At 45.7% G+C, this 17812-nt stretch overlaps 1 protein-coding gene across 2 annotated transcripts in view; it reads right to left on the bottom strand.

Annotated features, from left to right (window-relative positions):
• Window positions 1-10457, bottom strand: part of GRK5 (G protein-coupled receptor kinase 5) — a 224409-nt gene extending 213952 nt beyond the window's left edge. For both annotated transcript variants that reach the window (XM_058544109.1, XM_058544108.1), the window contains exon 1: window positions 10185-10457. In XM_058544109.1, the coding sequence (XP_058400092.1) occupies window positions 10185-10236 (52 nt within the window). In that variant the 5' untranslated portion in view covers window positions 10237-10457. The remainder of the gene's footprint in view (window positions 1-10184) is intronic.
• Window positions 10458-17812: the final 7355 nt, after the last annotated feature.

Raw genomic sequence — 17812 nt, 5'->3', positions numbered from 1 at the left:
TGAAAAGTAAAATTGCTAAACTAATGCAACACACACACATGCACATGCACGGGTTGATATGAGGTCTAAAGGCAAGCATCCGCAAGGTTACCACTGAAAAATGGAAAGGGGTGAAACCTGAGAGGGCCTTTCTGGGGAAAAGACCACTTCACACATTCTCTTTGGGAGGGAGAGAGGGAGGCCCCACCCTCTGGCAGAGGAATCACTCTGGTGGGTTTCCCCCACCTCTCCCATCCTCACCTCCACCTTTTTTGTTAAGAAAACTGCAGAGGCAGGAACATACACCTAAGGTGCCACCATCACGCAGAGGTGCTTGAGGGCAAGGATCTCTGAAGGGGTAGCAAGCCCCCAGGGAAGGGGGGCACGGGCAGATGTGACCTGCACGTGGTAAGCCAACGCCAGCAGGAACTGGCCTGCCCCAAGCCCGTGTCTTGGCTCTGCCTAGAAAAGGGAGTCGTGCTGCTGCCAAAGACATGTCCCCAGCACCACCCATCTGGTTTAACACCCTGTCCCTCCGGGGCAATTTTTTGGCTACTCCAGATTCTCTCCAAGCCCTGCCAGGAGGAATAAAAATGCCAAGAGGCTGACCTTGCTCTTTTGATGTGTCAATATGGCGGGGGGTGGGGGGGTGGGGGGGGGTGGGCAGAGGCGCAGGGAGAAGGAGAATACAGGTACTGGGCTCCAGAACGGATCCCAGCCGTGTATGTGCGCACACGTGCAGGCATGTATGTATAGTATGCGTATATCCTCCCTCCACAGGCAGATTCCTTTCAGTCGATAAGCAGTTCTGCTTTTAAAATGGAAACGCCTACTGTGAGGATTCACTGATCAGTAGTTATTCACAACCTAGTAGAAATTACTTTATCCAACTGCTCTCAAATTGGCACTCAGCTGAAATCAGGGTCTGGGAGGGCAATTATATCCCCACTTTGCCCCTTTCCCCAGGAAATCTGACAGAGACCCCCCTTCTCTTCCACAGTTGCAACCTCACGAACATTTATATTTAGAAACCATACCACCCTGAGAAATGGGTTCGTTTTTTTGGCTTCCATTATTATAGGGGAGAGGAAAGTTTTATTTTGGAATATTAAAGGACTTTGGAGGGATGTTCCAGAAAAGATCACAGTTCAAGTGACCTTGAACTAGTGACTCCCTTTCTTTCGTCTTGGTTTCCCCATCTATAAACTAGCGGTAACCTCCTTTCTGGAAAGTGGAGAACAGGTCGGTAGACTCACTGGGAAGGCGTGGGGCTGCCAAGTACTGGCCACCCTGCGGGCCTCTGCCACCTCACAACACAGGAATGTTCTCATCTGTTGATCTCAATTTCTTCCACTTTCTGCACGGGCCCCAGAAGTTGTCCTTTGAGGTTCATCTCATCGTCGCCTTTTAAAAAAATATTGATACTGCCGGGATTACAAATTCCTAGAGACAAGGCAGGCCCTATCGAAGTTAGCCTAATTTATTACTGACTTCTGTCAGGAGGATGTTACCAGTTGACTCTTGGGCACAACTTTATGTAGAGTTCCCTGCTTCAGACACCAGAGAAGAGCAACTAACTGTTTTATTGTTTCAAACGCTGATGTTGCTTGCTAAGTGTGCACTAACCGGTTATCATTACAATGTTTCAAATCTCACAGGAAACGGCTTTTAAGGAGAAATCTTTTTTTTTTAATTGAGGTCATATTGGCTTTTAACACTGTGTGAACTTCAGGTGTACATTCTTCTGTTTCAGTGTCTGTGTAGACGGCCTCATGTTCACCACCAATAGTCTAGTTTTCATCCATCACCGTCCACATGTGCCCCTTCACCCCTTTCGCCCTCCCCAACTCCCTTTTCCTCTGGTAACCACTAATCTGTTCTTTCAGGAGAAATCATTTTAAAGTGGGGACAAGAATAATTTTTTTTTTAGTTTTTTGTTTTTAAAGAATGGTATAATTTTAATACGACTACACGCAAACTCTCCATGGGGTTCTTTTTTGGAACTTTGAACATGATATAAAAATTCATCAGGAAAAGTCAACAGGGAAGGCTGGACAGGCAGACCCTGGTTCCCTGCACCCCCCGCCCCCAGATTTATTGAGGCATAATGGACAAATAAAATTGTATATATTTAAAGCGTACAGCTTTAAATCAGGGTAATTAACACACCCATCACCTCACATAGTTACCTTCTTTCTTTTATTATGATAAGAATGCTTAAGATCTACTCTCAGCAAATTTCAAGTACACAATACAGTATTATTAACTATAGTCACCATGCTGTACGAGAACAGTGTGTTGTTGACACCTTTCTTCATGATCTTATTTTTTTTGTGAGATCAGTCCTGTGCTAACATCTGCCAATCCTCCTCTTTTTTTTTTGCTGAGGAAGACTGGCCCTGGGCTAACATCCATGCCCATCTTCCTCCACTTTATATGGGACGCCCCCACAGCATAGCTTAACAAGTGGTGCGTCGGTGTGCGCCCGGGATCCCAATCGGCGAACCCCAGGCCACCTCAGCATAGCGCACGCACTTAACCGCTTGTGCCACCGGGCCAGCATCTTCATGATCTTAATTTAATCTGTCCTATTCAGAAGAAATGGAAACCCTCAAAATTGTTTTATCTATTTTCACTCTCACTTTAGAGCACCTTTTTGAAGTCCGTAGAAAGAGAGGTTTTTTCCTTCCTTCTGTGGATTTACTGTACATACAATTTATCTTTTTTCTTAATAAAATGATTGTTTTAAAATATCCTCACATCAGGAGTTTCAAGAAGGAACATGGGGCTCTGTGTGCATCAATAATATGCACACAGGGCCGGCCCCCTGGCTTAGCGGTTAAGTGCGCGCGCTCCGCTGCTGGCGGCCCAGGTTTGGATCCTGGGCGCACCCCGACGCACCGCTTCTCCAGCATGCTGAGGCCGCGTCCCACGTACAGCAACTAGTAGAATGTGCAACTATGACATACAACTATCTACTGGGGCTTTGGGGATAAAAAGGAGGAGGATTGGCAGTGGATGTTAGCTCAGAGCCGGTCTTCCTCAGCAAAAAAAGAGGAGGATTAGCATGGATGTTAGCTCAGGGCTGATCTTCCTCACAAAATAATAATAATAATAATAATAATATGCACATAATTTGAATTAGGAAAGTCAGTTGCTCAATCTAAGCAAATTTCCCAACAAGATATGAGAAAAAGGGAAATATGGGTGGCTCGCCACCACCACCAATATCTATGATTGTCCCTGAACTGAATTTTTCTCTGAAGTAACTCAGTCCTAATCCCCAACCCCCCAGGCCCAGTTCCCCCACCTCTTCCTCTGTCTCTTCCCCTCTCTCCCTGCCCTCTCTCCCTCTCCTTTCCCTTCCCCCAATTTTCACGTCAGAAGTTGTGTGGTTATCACACTCTTATTCAATTCAATGTGTAGAACTCTAGAGCAGCTCTGTCCAAATGAACTTCCAGCAATGCTGGACTGTTCTATATCTGCACAATCCGACAAGGTGGGCGCTAGCCACATGTGACTGCTGAGCACTGGAAATATGATTAGCAAGCTTAAGGAACTGAATTTTTCATTTTAATTAATTGAAATGTAAGTAGCCACATGCAGCTAGTAGCTACCATGTTGAACAGCAGACCTTTAGCGGACTAGACACCTTTAACCCTTTCAGGTCATTCCAGGTGACAGGGTACATCAGAGGATGTGCTCAAACCAATACGAACAGAAAGCCAGAAAGGAAGGGGGCCTCCACCATCTTTGCTCCAGAACTGCAGCCCATCAACTCCGCTCAGGCTGCTGCCTTAGCAAGACCGCCCAAGTTCTACCTGGAAGGCACCACTGCACACCAGTTTTCCTCCTGGATCTCGTCATTCCTCAACCAAAGGGTCCTCTTGCCATTGTTTTTAGTGGTTTCCATTTGTAGGAAATGGCCTTCATCAAAATAAATGTCTTAGAAGATAAGTAGTTGTCTTCCAGATTCGGGCCTATCCCTCAAGTACGACCTCTGAATTATCCTTAAATCGTATTTTGGTCCCTCCAGCTACTGTCCAATTCTAGGTACAGCAAAGTCAATACAGTGTACCCAGCTAGGCAGGTCATACCATAGTCAGCTTCAGCTCTTTGGGAGAAAAAATCTGATTTTCCTCATATCTGATTTACCAGTTTAAAAACCTAAGAAGTTGGGCCAGCCCCATGGCTTGGTGGTTGAGTGCGCGCGCTCCGCTGCTGGCAGCCTGGGTTCGGATCCCCGGCGTGCACCGACGCGCTATTTCTCCGACCATGCTGAGGCCGCGTCCCACGTACAGCAACTAGAAGGATGTGCAACTATGATGTACAACTATCTACTGGGGCTTTGGGGGAAAATAAATAAATAAAATTTAAAAAAAAATAAAAACCTAAGAAGATGCCAATGACGCCCAACTCCATTCCTCACCCACCTCTAGCTGCATCTCTCCAACATCTAGAATGTCACCTCCTGCACAGTCCTTCAACTATCAAATGTTGAATGAATGAATGAATGAATGAATGATTTTACCCTTGTAAGAAGACAATTTAAGAATGGTTTTCTCAGGGCCGGCCCGGTGGTGTAGTAGTTAAGTGCATGTGCTCTGCTTCAGCGGCCTGGGGTTCGCAGGTTCGGATCCCGGGTGTGCACGGAGGCACCGCTTGTCAAGCCATGCTGTGGCAGCATCCCATATAAAGTAGAGGAAGATGGGCATGGATGCTAGCCCAGGGCCAGTCTTCCTCAGCAAAAAAAAGAGGATTGGCATCAGATGTTAGCTCAGGGCTGATCTTCCTCCAAAAAAAAAAAAGAATGGTTTTCTCAGGGAGCCAGCCCGGTGGCATAGTGGTTAAGTTCATACTTCGGCAGCCCCGAGGTTCACAGGTTCAGATCCCGGGCATGGACTTATGCACACCTCATCAAGCCATGCTGTGGCAGCATCCCACATACAAAATGGAGGAAGATGGGCATGGATGTTAGCTCAGGGCAAATCTTCCTCAGCAAAAAGAGGAACATCGGCAACAGATGTTAGTTCAGGGCCAATCTTCATCACCCAAAAAAAAAAAAGAGAGAGAGAGAGAGAATGGTTTTCTCAAAATGAGAAATTGCAGGAGATGCGGGGGCAGGGTCTAGTCAGGAAGTAACCACTTTCTCTTTAAAAGGCAGCATGATTTATACAAAATGGAGTGCTTCCTCCAGTGTTTGGATGGTACTAAATGGAACAATATTGCCTTAACCTCAAAAAGAAAAAATTTTAAGAAGCTTGATTTATTGATTAAAATCTTCTCAATATTTTTAAATAAAATTTTTCACTGAAATATAACAGGATGTGTTTTAAATCAGAAATTGCTCCTTTTAAGCCCACATAATCCATTTTAATCATTTAAAATCACATTTTAAAACGCTTTGTCTGCACTATTCTATTTTCATGTGAGGTGTGGGGGCTGGGGGTAGTAAGATTGAAGAAATTCCTGATTTCCTTTTCGATGTGTCACCTCTTTGCAGTCACTCCCTATTGTTTTCTCAAGTTTCACCTCTGAGTTGCATGATCTAATTCAGTGATATCTTTTTGTAACCATAAGATTTTTTTATTTCAAAAATGTCAAGAAATTATAATGCTTCACCTTGAGCCACAAATACATTGGCAACAAATATTGACTTTAAATATTGCCCGTAGTCCTAGATGGTTTCCTGAGAACACTGGAAATTCCCAGGTATGGGTTGAATAGTCCTTGGTAGTCATATATTGGGTTCTTTCCTGAAATTCACTTGGACATTATTGAAGTCTTCAGCCCAGACCCAAAGGGTATTATTTAGCAAGCCACTACAAGAGTTACAGCTTCTGAAGACATAATCTAAACAAGGTTTAGTTTGGGCACTGGAAGAATCAAGGTTTTTGGAGTTCAGAATCTGACAAGAAGCAGCTAAGCTACTGAAAGATGAGAGTCTTATGGGTATTTATCTGATGGTTTTAAAAACAGGCAGCTGGATTAATTAAAATCATCACTTGAAATCTTTCTGTAAGAGAGCAAGGCCTTCTGAAAACACTGCTTTTGGTTTCTCGATCCCCAAGTTGTCAGGACTAAAAAGAAACTTAGAAAAAATAAAAGGCAGCTTCATTTAACGGCATTGTACTTACGAGGCCAGACAGCTCTTACACACACTGAGCCGCCTGTGCCAGGAATGAAAGCTGTTGCCTTTCTGTTTGGTAAGATTGAGGGGAGAAGCACAGGGTGGAATAAGTCTGCCTGCCAACAGCAGAAAGAGGCCTGTGAGCTTCAGAGACACTCCAATGTTCTAATAATGAAAGACACTGATGTTTCAGTTTCGTCATCACGAACTAGGAGTGCGAGGCAAAAAGGAAGGGGTACACGGGTTTCAGCCCTGCTGTGAAATGCTGAGTCTGTCCAGGCAGAGCCTGCCTCTCACCGGCTGGATGTGGGTTCCCTGCCGCCTCCTGCCCTCCCTAGCCTCTGCTAGCCCGAGCTTCGCTTTTTCCCAGGTCTCTAATCTTGATCATCAGGCAGATCCAGGCCAACAAGTCACCGAGTTATCTAAGAAAAAGATTCTTGCATATTCTGGTTTTGGGGATTGAGACCAACAGCAAAGTCATTACACTTCTGACTTCTCAGTTCCTGTACTCGGTGCCTGCTAGGATCATGCTCGAGAAAATGTGATCAATACTCCGTCATCTTTATTGATCAGACATGGCTACCTCTGGCCTGTGAAGAAAGGAAAGATGGGCCCTTGCAAAATTTCTCTTGCCACTTTTCACTCAAGAGTGAAGCAACTGACCTAGAACATGAGAAAAACACAAAGACCTTTCCTGCAACAATAAAGCCAAAATTCAGAAACACACAAAAGGCACTCTGCAAACACTCTTTCTCACTACTATTATTTCAACACTAGCTTGCTTGCCAATTTTCTGAGATTCTGAAATGTAAATAGATGGATGGATGGAGTTAGTCTGGGTCTCTTTTCATTAAATGCTTAATCACTTAGCTCATTTCCATAAATTGGCATGAATTCAGTCTCAACTTCTTTCTCTTTTTCCTCAACCAGTTTTTAGGAGAATAATCTAAAGTGCCTAAGAGTGATCAAGTTGATGTTTTCTCATAAGACCAGGACAAATAAACAGCCCACAAAATACATTTGGGTGGTTTAAAATTTTGAACCTAGATCTCTATCTTTTCTTATTTCGAAACAACTGTCACAATGGTGCAATTTGCTTACTATGTTTTCTAATTACTAACAATGACTCATTTTTACCCTAATCCACTTACAGATTTTCTATTTTATTGCTATATTCATTTTTCCACTTTACACCTGTTTTATTATGGTAAGAATTTGAATTTACAGTAAATTTAGAAGCCATCTGCCTTTAAGAATATAAAACAATAACAAAAGATAGGCCCCCAAATTACCCACCAGCGTGGACAACTACAAATTCCTTTACAGCATCTGAAAAGTGTGTTTGTCTTTCTTTAACGCCTGTTTGTCTATTGTTTGGGACAAATGTGACTTTTACTTGAAAGCTACATTTCAAATGGTTTACAATGTATTTTGTTAAGTGAACTAAATTAAATTTCACATTCACCAGTCATATTTCTCATCTGTAACCATTCACAAGAATCTTGAATGAAGAAGTGTTTTTAAACATTCTAAACAACTCAGATTTTTTAAAGATACTATAAATTTTATGTTAGACATTTCACTAACTGGAACTTTCATTTCTGAATATTTGGGTAATACGCTTATTTGAATTAAGAATTACTTAATTTACAAGAATGACTTCAAGTATATGAGAACTGAGAAGAGAAAAGTAAATTCCTTTTATTTCTAAAAGCTTCCACACTAATCAGAATATCTGGGCTCAAATCTTTAATAAAGCCCCAGCAAGAAGGAAGTGGAAGCACGTAAAATCGTGGATTCTCTTTAGACATAAGAAAGAGGGGAAGAAATCAAATTTAAAAATGAAGTTTCCATGTAAGTGATTAATTTTTCTCATTCATGTGTCAGTCTCTCCATTTCCTTACATGCAAGGCCCTCTCCATTTCAAAGGCATCGTCAAGAGGTATTTTCTCACCATGAGATGACTACCAAGCTCTCAGAGAGAAATTGAAAAGACTTTAAAAGGAAAAGGAAGTGAAAGGCACATTCTTGAGCACTTTTAATCACTGTAATTCGTTCATTCCATACAAGCCTCCAGCCAGCTGCTCTCTCCCCTACGGTTCTGAAAAAAACCAATTTGTTAACCTGACAAACAAAAATATCAGGCGGTGAATCCATTTCGGTGAAAAAAACTGGGGAGACCAGTTTGGGGGAGAAAATTGATAACACTTTGCCCACGCCGAGCAAAACATTTTAAAAGAAGCAACCAAAAGCTGCGGGAAGAAAAAGCATGCCCCCAGGCAAACGAACACGTAGAGCAGCAAATCTAGGAAGCAGAATTCCTCGGGCATCAGGAGAAACCAGTGCAACTTGCAAAGCCTCCAGCACCATCGTATCCAGTGATTTCCCAAGAAATAATTTCAGAATGGAGGGAGGGTGAAAAACTTTCCCAGCCCCCGAGCCCTGCGATGTACAACCACGTCCCACCACTAGGTGGCGGCTGCAAAGCCTGCGAGCGGGGGCTGTTTTCTCCGCTTCTTCCCCTCCAGGACACACCGCCCAGTCCAGGCGAGAGCCCACCGTGATCCAGTTCGCTAACATGTCAGGTTCCGAAAAAAAGAAAAAAACTCAGGCCTTAGAACCTGAAGTCGCCAAGTAACAGCCTCTCCTACAAATCTGTTCACACCACAGCTGAGCGATGGGGGGGACGGACTTGCATATTTTAAACTCTGCTGGGGTTTTCAAAGCAAACCTTCCAGGCGGCTGCTTTAGGGCGACAAGTGACGACGAAATTACGACGTGAACGCTGGGCTGAGTTGCTGGGCTGTGCATCACTCACCGCACAGCGTGTACAGAGCCACAGGGTGATGGAACCGGCTGGATAAACATGAATCGTTTTATTGCTGGCCAGAAATTCCTCCTTCATTCATCAAAGTGGGTGAATGAAAATATGAAGAACCAGGTAAGCATTTTCGTGGGCTGCTCCCCCAGTATCCTTCTGAAGTCAAGACCTTACTCAGGCTGCCTTCTACCTTGGGTGTCAAATGAAGCCTCCTCCCATGAGAGGGAAAAACCACTTCCCCTTTCTTATAAAAAGTCTGCACGACAGAGCTCAAATCTTGGCAAAAGAGATGTTACATAAATTCCAGGTGTTCCTAAATAGGTATGTCGACACGCACACAATTATTTTAGAAAGCATCTAAGTTTCTGGGCCACTTTTTTTTTCTTTCTTTCATCTCAAGGAAGAGTCAAAACATGTGTGTTTATAGTTCTGACTTAGGATCTTACCCTCTCCACTTAGACGATATTTCCTGCCAGCTAAATGCAGGAAATCTAATGATTTGCACCCAAAACGTATCTAAGCACTAGCACACTTACCTTTCTTTTCTTAACTGAGCCAAAATTAAACAATTCAGTTACATCCCCCCTGCCCCTCCTCAAAGGGAAAATACCCACCTCTGAAATCCTGAATTATTTTCTAAGTGATTTGTACAGCCATCCTCTCGTTATTCTATGAACAGGCTAATTCCTCAACATCTTACTTTGCCTTTAAAAGGCTTCCTTCCACACAACGGGATTTCCCAAAGAAACATTCCTAGCGGATGGTTTCCAGCAATAGCCTGTATCAACTCAGCCTGCGCAAGCAAAGACTTGGCTTCTGCTAATTCCACTCCCCCACCCCACACACACACACACCAATTCACACTCACAGAACCATCCCGGGCCGACTCGAAAAGCTATTTTATTTGCATGTGTGCCCATCTCTTCCTGAATGAATGCTTTTCCAACTGACCTTTCAACAGCTGCCGAGATGGCACGGTCGGTAAGGTTAGAGCTGGAAACTAGGATGGATAGTTTAGCATCCTAATCTCTGCAACCTCGACGTTTCTCCTTCTCTACCCAAGTCCAGATTCTCTGAGCCCAAGGGCAGGCAGGAACCCTGAAGCGTTTGCAGAGCAGCTCTCCGAGGTGTCCTGCTCGCGACCAACTCACTGCGGGCATCCTGCACACGCACAGCCCCAGCCCACACGCCGCTCGACACCCGCACCCCGGCCCGCGGCGAATGCGCCAGGCACGCACCAGCCCTGCCTCTTACCTTCCCTGGCTTTCAGCAAGACCGTGTTGGCCACGATGTTTTCCAGCTCCATTGACAGTCGGCGGTCAGCGAGGAAGCCGGCCGGTGGGGCTGTCAGCGCCTGGGGGTGCTGCCGCTGCTGCCGCCGCTACTCGGCTGCCGCCGCTGCTGCCGGAGCCGGGAGCGAGCAGCCCGCCTTGCCTACCGCATTATTCCTGCTCTTATCCTCGGAGTTTTCCCCCTATGCAAAGAGGAGCCGCCGCCGCCGCTTCTTCCTCCCTCTGTGTCCCCCCTCCCCCCCTCCCTCAACAGTCTCCCCCCCACCCCCCACCCTCCGCGTTTCTCTGTCACTCCATTCTCCTCCCCTCCGGCTCCCTCGGATGCTTTAATGTCTCAGATGCTTCTGCCTCCCCTCCGTCCCTCCCGGGGGTGTGGTACTAGCAGGCTCGGGCGGCCGCCCTGCGCAGGCGCCAGGCCAGGCCGCGCCTCCTGCCTCGGCGCTCGCGGCGCGGGGCCTGCTGGGACTTGTAGTTCTCCCCGCGAGCCGCGCAGGGGCCGGGCTGGCGCGCAGCTGCCGGAGTCCGAGACCGGCCCCGGGACCCGCGCGCAGAGAGAAGGCGGGCGCAGCCCCGGCCGACGAGGGGCGGGGGGCGAATCAAAAGCGGCCCGGCCGAGCCGGAGCCCCCAGTCCCGGGACCCAGACTTGCACGCCCACGCCCCGGGCTCCGGCTCGCCGGCTTCGCGCCCTGCCGAGTGCGGGGAAAGCGAAGTCCACAGGCCACGGCGGCGGTGAGCGAAGCGCCGCGGCCCGGCGGGAGCCGGTGCGGGGTGCTCGGGATGGGAAGGAGGTCAGCCCGGCCAGGCCACGCGCCGCACCCCGCTTCCTCCGAGCCCACGCGAGGGCTGCAGCCCAGGGGCGGCGAGGCGAGCCCCGCACGCGGCGGCCGGCCCCTGTGCGCCCTCTCCCGCACACGTGCTCGGTCGCCGACAAAGGTGTACTTTGTTTCCTCCAAAGGCGCGAAGGGGTCTGCGAGTCGACGGTGACCCGGCGCTGGCGGCCTCGTCGGTGGCCGCGCAGCCCGAGCGCCCCCCGGCGGCCGCGGGGTGGGGGCGCGGCGGCGGGTCCACGAGGATGGCGTCCCCCGGCGCCCGGGACCGCCTGTGCCCACCTCGCCGGGACTCGGGGGATCCGGGCGTGGGAAGCGGCTCGTTCTGCAAATAAACTGCCTTCCAGCACGCGGGACCCGCAAATCAAAGATCCTCGTTACAATTAAACTCATTGAGAGTAATAAAAACGCCGACGGAATCGCCCGAGTCGGCTGTGGGGAGCGTTAATGAGTAACAGCGCCGAGACGGTGTTGGAAAGGCGTTTTCAAATTCCGGGCTTATTTATCTTGGGGCTCTTAGCGCCTTTCCACGGTATGCTCAGAACATCAGACTCCAGACCTACACTCAGCCTCGCTTCCTTGCTTCCTCTAAAGGCCCTACTCCTGGGAAATGGGCCCTCGGTCACCCAGAGTCTGCGAGGAGTGTCCCCCGGGCCGGGGTGACGGGGGGCTGGCCCCAGGGAACAATGAGGCCTTTGCCTCCTCTGCATCCTGCGGGCCGGATATCCTTTCAGAAGCCGGCTCTGGGCCTTTTCTGTCCAAAAGGAGGAAACTTTCTGTCTCCAGGGCTGCCAGGAAGTGGCAGGGAGGTGCCAAGAGAAACGGAGAACAATTATTAAGCATTGGAGGATATAAAGAAATTAATAGACTTTCCAGGGCTTGGAAACCAGAATGGTCGCTGATTCTAACAGCACAGGATTGTCGTATTTCCTGATGGAGTATTCCCACCACCACCACTTCCTAGTGTCTGGATTTGGGTCAGTGGGTTTCCCTAGGCCTCACTTATCTTGTCTGCAATGTGGGGGCAATAACAGTACCTGTCAGAAGGCAGGGAGCTGAGCAGATGACTTCTTAGGCATCTTCCATTTCTGGAATTATTGTTCTAAGCAACCCAGGCTTGGTCTTGGCTACATATCCACCATGCCCAGAGCCCTTACTTCTAAGGAAAGGGTCTCTTTCAGAGAGAGAGAATCCTGGAGCTGGCACTATCTCAGAGTTCACCAACTGCACTGGTCATTTGCCACTTGCTGGCAGCCTAAGGCCTGATGCAGCCCAAAGTTTGTTTATTTGGCCGACATTAAAAAAATTTTTTTGAATGCCTTTAGATGGCTTGTGCTCCATAGCAGCCTTCTCAAACTTTCATATGTATACAGATCACCTAGGAATCTCATTAAAATGCAGGTTCTGTTTCACCAGACCTGAAATGGGTCCTGAGATTCTGCTGTTTCTAACGAACTCAAAGGTTCTGTCAATCCTGCTTGTCAGTGGAGCAACTTCGAGTAGCAAAGCTCTACAGTTAATCATAATCCCTACTGCTCTCTATTGTCTTATACCCAGCCCACATCACCAGTGATTTTACCTATCTGGCCTCTATAGACATTTGAGTTTGCAACCCTAAAAATTCTCTGCCTGTCCCCCCTCATTTTACAGATGTGAAACAGACCCAAAGAGAATAAGTGGATTCTGCATGGTCCTTCAGTAAGTGAAAGCCTATCTACTTCTCTCTGTGCTACACGGTAATACGTCCTGCCTACAAAATAAATGGTTGGGCTTCAGGTATCTGTGCCTCTATAAGGAAATAGGACATTCCAATGCAAGAATGGAATGATGATTGCTAGATTTACTGGACACCAGCTCTGGGCCAGATCTGTGCTAAGTGATTTACATGGATTATTTCACTGAACACAATATCTGAATGAGGTAGAGAACATAGCCCTGTTTTATAGATAAAGTCACCAGGTTAGGAGGGGTTTTATAACTTGCCTAAGGTCACACAACTAATAAATAGAAGACCTGGGATTTGAACCTAGCAGTCTGACTCAGACTCGATGCACTTAATTTCTGGCTAGCTCCAGCTGGCCAGCAGAACTTGGTTGCAATTATTCTGTTTGGCTGCCAAAGTGAACTTAAATTGTATTGTAAGAAAGCAAAGCAGGCAGTTGGCTAAATGATTAAGACTCAAGCAGGTTTTCCATTCCAGTCCATAATTCCACCATTATGGTTTCATTCCTTTCAATTAACTGCGTTAACAACTTGCAGTCCTCTTGAAAAATGGGTTTGATTCAAGGAAGGGTAGTCTATTAAATATCGTAGGTAAGTAGGGAATCTTTGTGGCTGAGAGCGAGAATGGAAATCCAAATGGAGGAGTGGATGAGTCTGAGAGGGATGGGAATATGCCAAAGACAAATACTGACTTCCAAATCCACTCAGGATCAGCTGGGCTGGAAATGCAAAAGAAGCAGGGAATCTTCTCTTTCTTCTGTTGGCACCTGTATCTCATGGATAAAGCTGCTCTGTCAGAGTTCTTGTGAGTAGTAATCGACTATTCTGGAAAGTCACAAACCTATCTTTGTCCTAAAATATGGGTTGCTTCTGCCTGAATAGTTAACGGGCTTTCTGAATAGTGCTGGGGGTGGAATTTTCATCCCTTTCCTTGCCTCACAGCTTTCTAATCATCAGGAAACAGCTGGAGACAGAGCTTTCATTCTCCCATTTATTCTCGCCTTCTTCGAAGTTTACCTTCATGTGCCGAGCACGGTAGGAAATACAAAGGTGCTTTCCCAGGAGAGGTCGCCACTAGGAAGGAAAGCAAACTGGGAGGGAAACCACCGGGATAAAATGGAATGAGGGCCATCGTGGATGGATACACAAAGGACTTCAGAAACAGAGGAAGAGGTGATTTCAGGCGCCTAGGAAGATTCCAAGAGACAAGAAATGAGAGCTGAAAGTGGGGTTGGAGGCATGAGGTTTCCAGTTACAATTCCCTCCGCTCTAAGTCCCTTCGTTGATGGATCCAGTGCTTATGAAATTTGACATTAAAAATGTTGCCATGCTGCAGACCACCTATTGTTCTTCTATTTACTTAATATTTTCCTTTAAAGTCAAGTCACTTTAAAAAACTTTTATTCATCCTAACCAATGTTTGTGAAATGTGAGTAGTAGTAGAAATATCACACTTTGGAAAAAACTGACCTGCAAGCAACACATGGAGCCTTAGCAGCCTTTGGTTTCAAGACGAACCTGCTGATCTTAATAAATCTGTTGGGCGGCTTCACCTTGGTGTTGCCAGATGGTTATGACCTGTAGACATCTCAACACCCAGCTTAGTAACAAGACTTTACAGGGTCAACTGTTGGGTTCTTAACTGCGAATTCAGGAAAGAGATTCCTGCTGAAATGCACATGTCTGGTGATGGAGCCACACATGGTCTCCGTGCTTTTGGCACTACAGCAGTTTCTCATGGTCTTCTTTAGTGAGAAGGGAAGGCCTCCTTCCTGGTGCCGTGTTCAGTTAGGAGAGTCCCCACGGTAGACTTACTTGCCTCCATTGTATATACACAGAAGAAACTGAGCCTCAAAGAATTGGGTCTGTTGTTCAAGGTCAACTGTAAGTGGTGAGGCTAGTTGTTTAGGTAAGTGTCTGCCTTCCCTACTCAAGGCCTGAAATGTGTCTTTTTCATCTTTCGATTCCCTTCTCTATAGAACTTAGTAAGTGCCTTACACATAGTGAGAATTTTGCAATATTTGCTGACGGAGCAAATACGGCATTTCTTAGCCCCACCGAGGCCTCTGGGGTGCTAGTTTTTCTATACTAGTTAACTATCAAAATCCCTACATCCCTGCCAGATCAGAGATTAAAAGGGAAAAGTAGGGGAGACTGGCCTCCTGGTATCAGAGGTCAACATCACAGAAAGCCATGGGCAATCTCTCAGGCCCTGGAATTTCCAGTTCTCTGACTATATCTCCGTCCTCAAATCCAGTTCTCTCCTGCAATCAGCCCAGTAGTTAAAACAATCACACAATTTTAAAGGACACTAAGCAGACTAATTTCAATTCACTTTTCAGACTGAGTGAAACACAAGATATTTACCCCAAAAATGGCATACGAAAAGCTGGGCATTTTTTGTTTGGTTCAGTGCTGAGCAATCAGATGGATTTAGATGGAGGAAAAATGTTCAGATTGGTAAGGAAATTACCCAGCAAAAGTATAAAAATTAATTCTGCACTTTCAAAGTAGGAGGAGGAAAAATGGCCTCTTCCCTAGTAATCTACTTAAAAGCCAATGATTTTCTGTTAATATGGATAAGGAAAGAATCCAAACCATTACTTGTAGTCTTTTTATGACTAGCATCTATCAGGTGATGACACGACCAAAGCCAGGCTCATTTGTTTGAGCCTGGTGGCCTACAATGGAAACGTGGATACAGTCTTGACAACAAAGGTAGAATTGCTTCTTAAGGAGAAGGAGAAGCTGAGATGAATTGAATGCAAGGTTAGGAGCCCTTAAACCCAGGTGACTCATAGGCGAGATGGGCTCCAGCAGTTTCTACCTTAATGCTGCAATAACATAAGCTTTCTCTTGCTCCAGAGACTCAGGGGCTAATTACCTTTGAGATCTTAATATGAAGCTTTTACTGTCCTAAGGTAGGCCATTGCAGGTATGTGAATATTTAATTGATTCAATAAAAGGAGGGCATACTTGCTTCCTCCTTAAAGTCACAGCTAGCTAGGTATATGCTAAATGGAATCTAACAAATACTCGGAGTTTAAAAAATGTAATGCTTTGCACAGATTGTTTTTTTGATCATTACATAAAATAAAATATAGTATCTAATTTGCCCAATTGATTTGGGGCAGCTTAATTCCCTCCTGTAGAAGCAAAGTCACGGGTTACCGTGCCATAGAAGTGAGCTTGTGCGGCAACAGGCAGGTTGGAGCACTCATTCCACAAAGCTGTCATAGTCTCCTCCATAGAGAGAGGATGCCATCTAGCATGGACTCTGGAGAGCTGCAGCCAGCCCCCAAATGGCAAAAGTAAGCCTTGGGTTCCACGTTTTGTGGTCTAAAATGAGGCCATGAGTGTGCTAGGCCAGTTGGTATACAACACAAACAGTTCCCATGTGCTCTTGAAGTGGTTATTGAGTCATAGAACATTTCCATTAGTGCTTACATCTCAAGCTCTACAATCCTCACGTGTTCTAGGATCCAACTGGGAGTCCCTCCTACCGAGGATGAATCTAACCTCTGTGTGTTTTGGGGAAGGTGTGGGGGAGTTGAGCTTGTTCTCATTAATGACACAGGATATTCATTCCATTGAATGGCTGGACCATAACTCATTTAACTAGTCCACTGATAAACATGTTTATTATTACAATCTTTTGCCCTAACAATGAGACAATGGTTTTTTAAAGAGTTAATGAGCATTTTTTTTCTTTTTGTCATCTACCTTTTAAATTTACATATAGTAAAATAAAATTCACTCTTTTTGGTGTTTAGTTCTGTGAATTTAGATAAATGTTACACTTGTGTAACCACCAACACAACCAAAATATAGAATAGTTCCATCACCCCTGATTTTTTAACATTCTTTCTTTCTTTCCAAAAAAAAAGTCTGAGTTCATGAAAAAATTAAACAGAATTAACATATGATCCAGCAATTCCACTCCTAGGTATATACCTGAAAGAATTGAAAACATGTGTCTACACAAAAACTTGTACACAAACAACGTCCATCAACAGATGAATGGATAAGCAAAGTATGGTATGTCCATATAATGGAATATTATTCAATCATAAAAAAGAATGAAGTACAAGGCTACAAGGAAAATGAACCTCGAAAACATTTTCCTAAGTGAAAGAAGCCAGACGTGAAAAAACAAATATTATATAATTCCAGAAAACTCATAAAGACAAAAATGCAGATTGGTGGTCAGATTGTCAGGGGCTGGGGGAGGGGGAATGGGGATAACCGCTTAATGGGTATCGGGTTTTCTTTTGGGGGGATGAAAATGTTCTGGAACTAGATATGGTGGTTCCCTAGCATTGTGAATGTACTAAATGCCACTGAACTGTTCACTTGAAAAAACTGTTAATTTTATGTTATGTGAATTTTGCCTCAATAAAAAATTTTGTAATCCAAGTAATAGTTGATGAATACTTGGATTAGACCAAGTGATGAATACTATCAATGCACTAAACAATTTACAAACTACCTGATGAGTAGGTAGACATCATTCCAATTTTTTAAGTAAGGAAATTTCAGGCCAGAGAAAAAAACGACCCCTAACCAGAGAGTTGCAGAGTTGGGACTCCCAGACCGGTCCCTGATTCCTTATACAGTGTGTTTTCCACTCTACAGTAGGGTCTCCTCGAATGATAGGAAAGGGGTAGCATTTTTGCCAAGTGGCACCCATCTTGCAGGGAAGAGAGAATGGGGCAGGAGGCCTAGAGTCCAGGGAGATAGACGAATGGACAGAAGGAGAGGCAGAGGAGAGGAGGAGGAAATCAACAAATAGAGGACCTGAGCATTAGATACTGAAAGAAACCATTGGGGAGGAGGGGGACACAGACAACAGGCAGACTGTCTTGCATGGGGGTGGCACAGTGGGACTCCTCTGCAGGAAAGAGGCTTTGAGCCATGATAAGCATTCCCCATTAGGAAATTCCAAATTAGGAGCTGTGCCACCCCACTGACCTAGAGGGGGCGGGCTAACCCACTGGCTCCCCTCCAGCGGCCCTCTCATCCTCTCTTCTCCCTGAGAGA

This window comes from Diceros bicornis, chromosome 6 (assembly GCF_020826845.1).
Source record: "Diceros bicornis minor isolate mBicDic1 chromosome 6, mDicBic1.mat.cur, whole genome shotgun sequence".
Taxonomy (NCBI): Eukaryota; Metazoa; Chordata; class Mammalia; order Perissodactyla; family Rhinocerotidae; genus Diceros; species Diceros bicornis.
The sequence above is the reverse complement of the archived record's forward strand: the minus strand, read 5'-3'. Positions and strand labels throughout refer to the sequence as shown.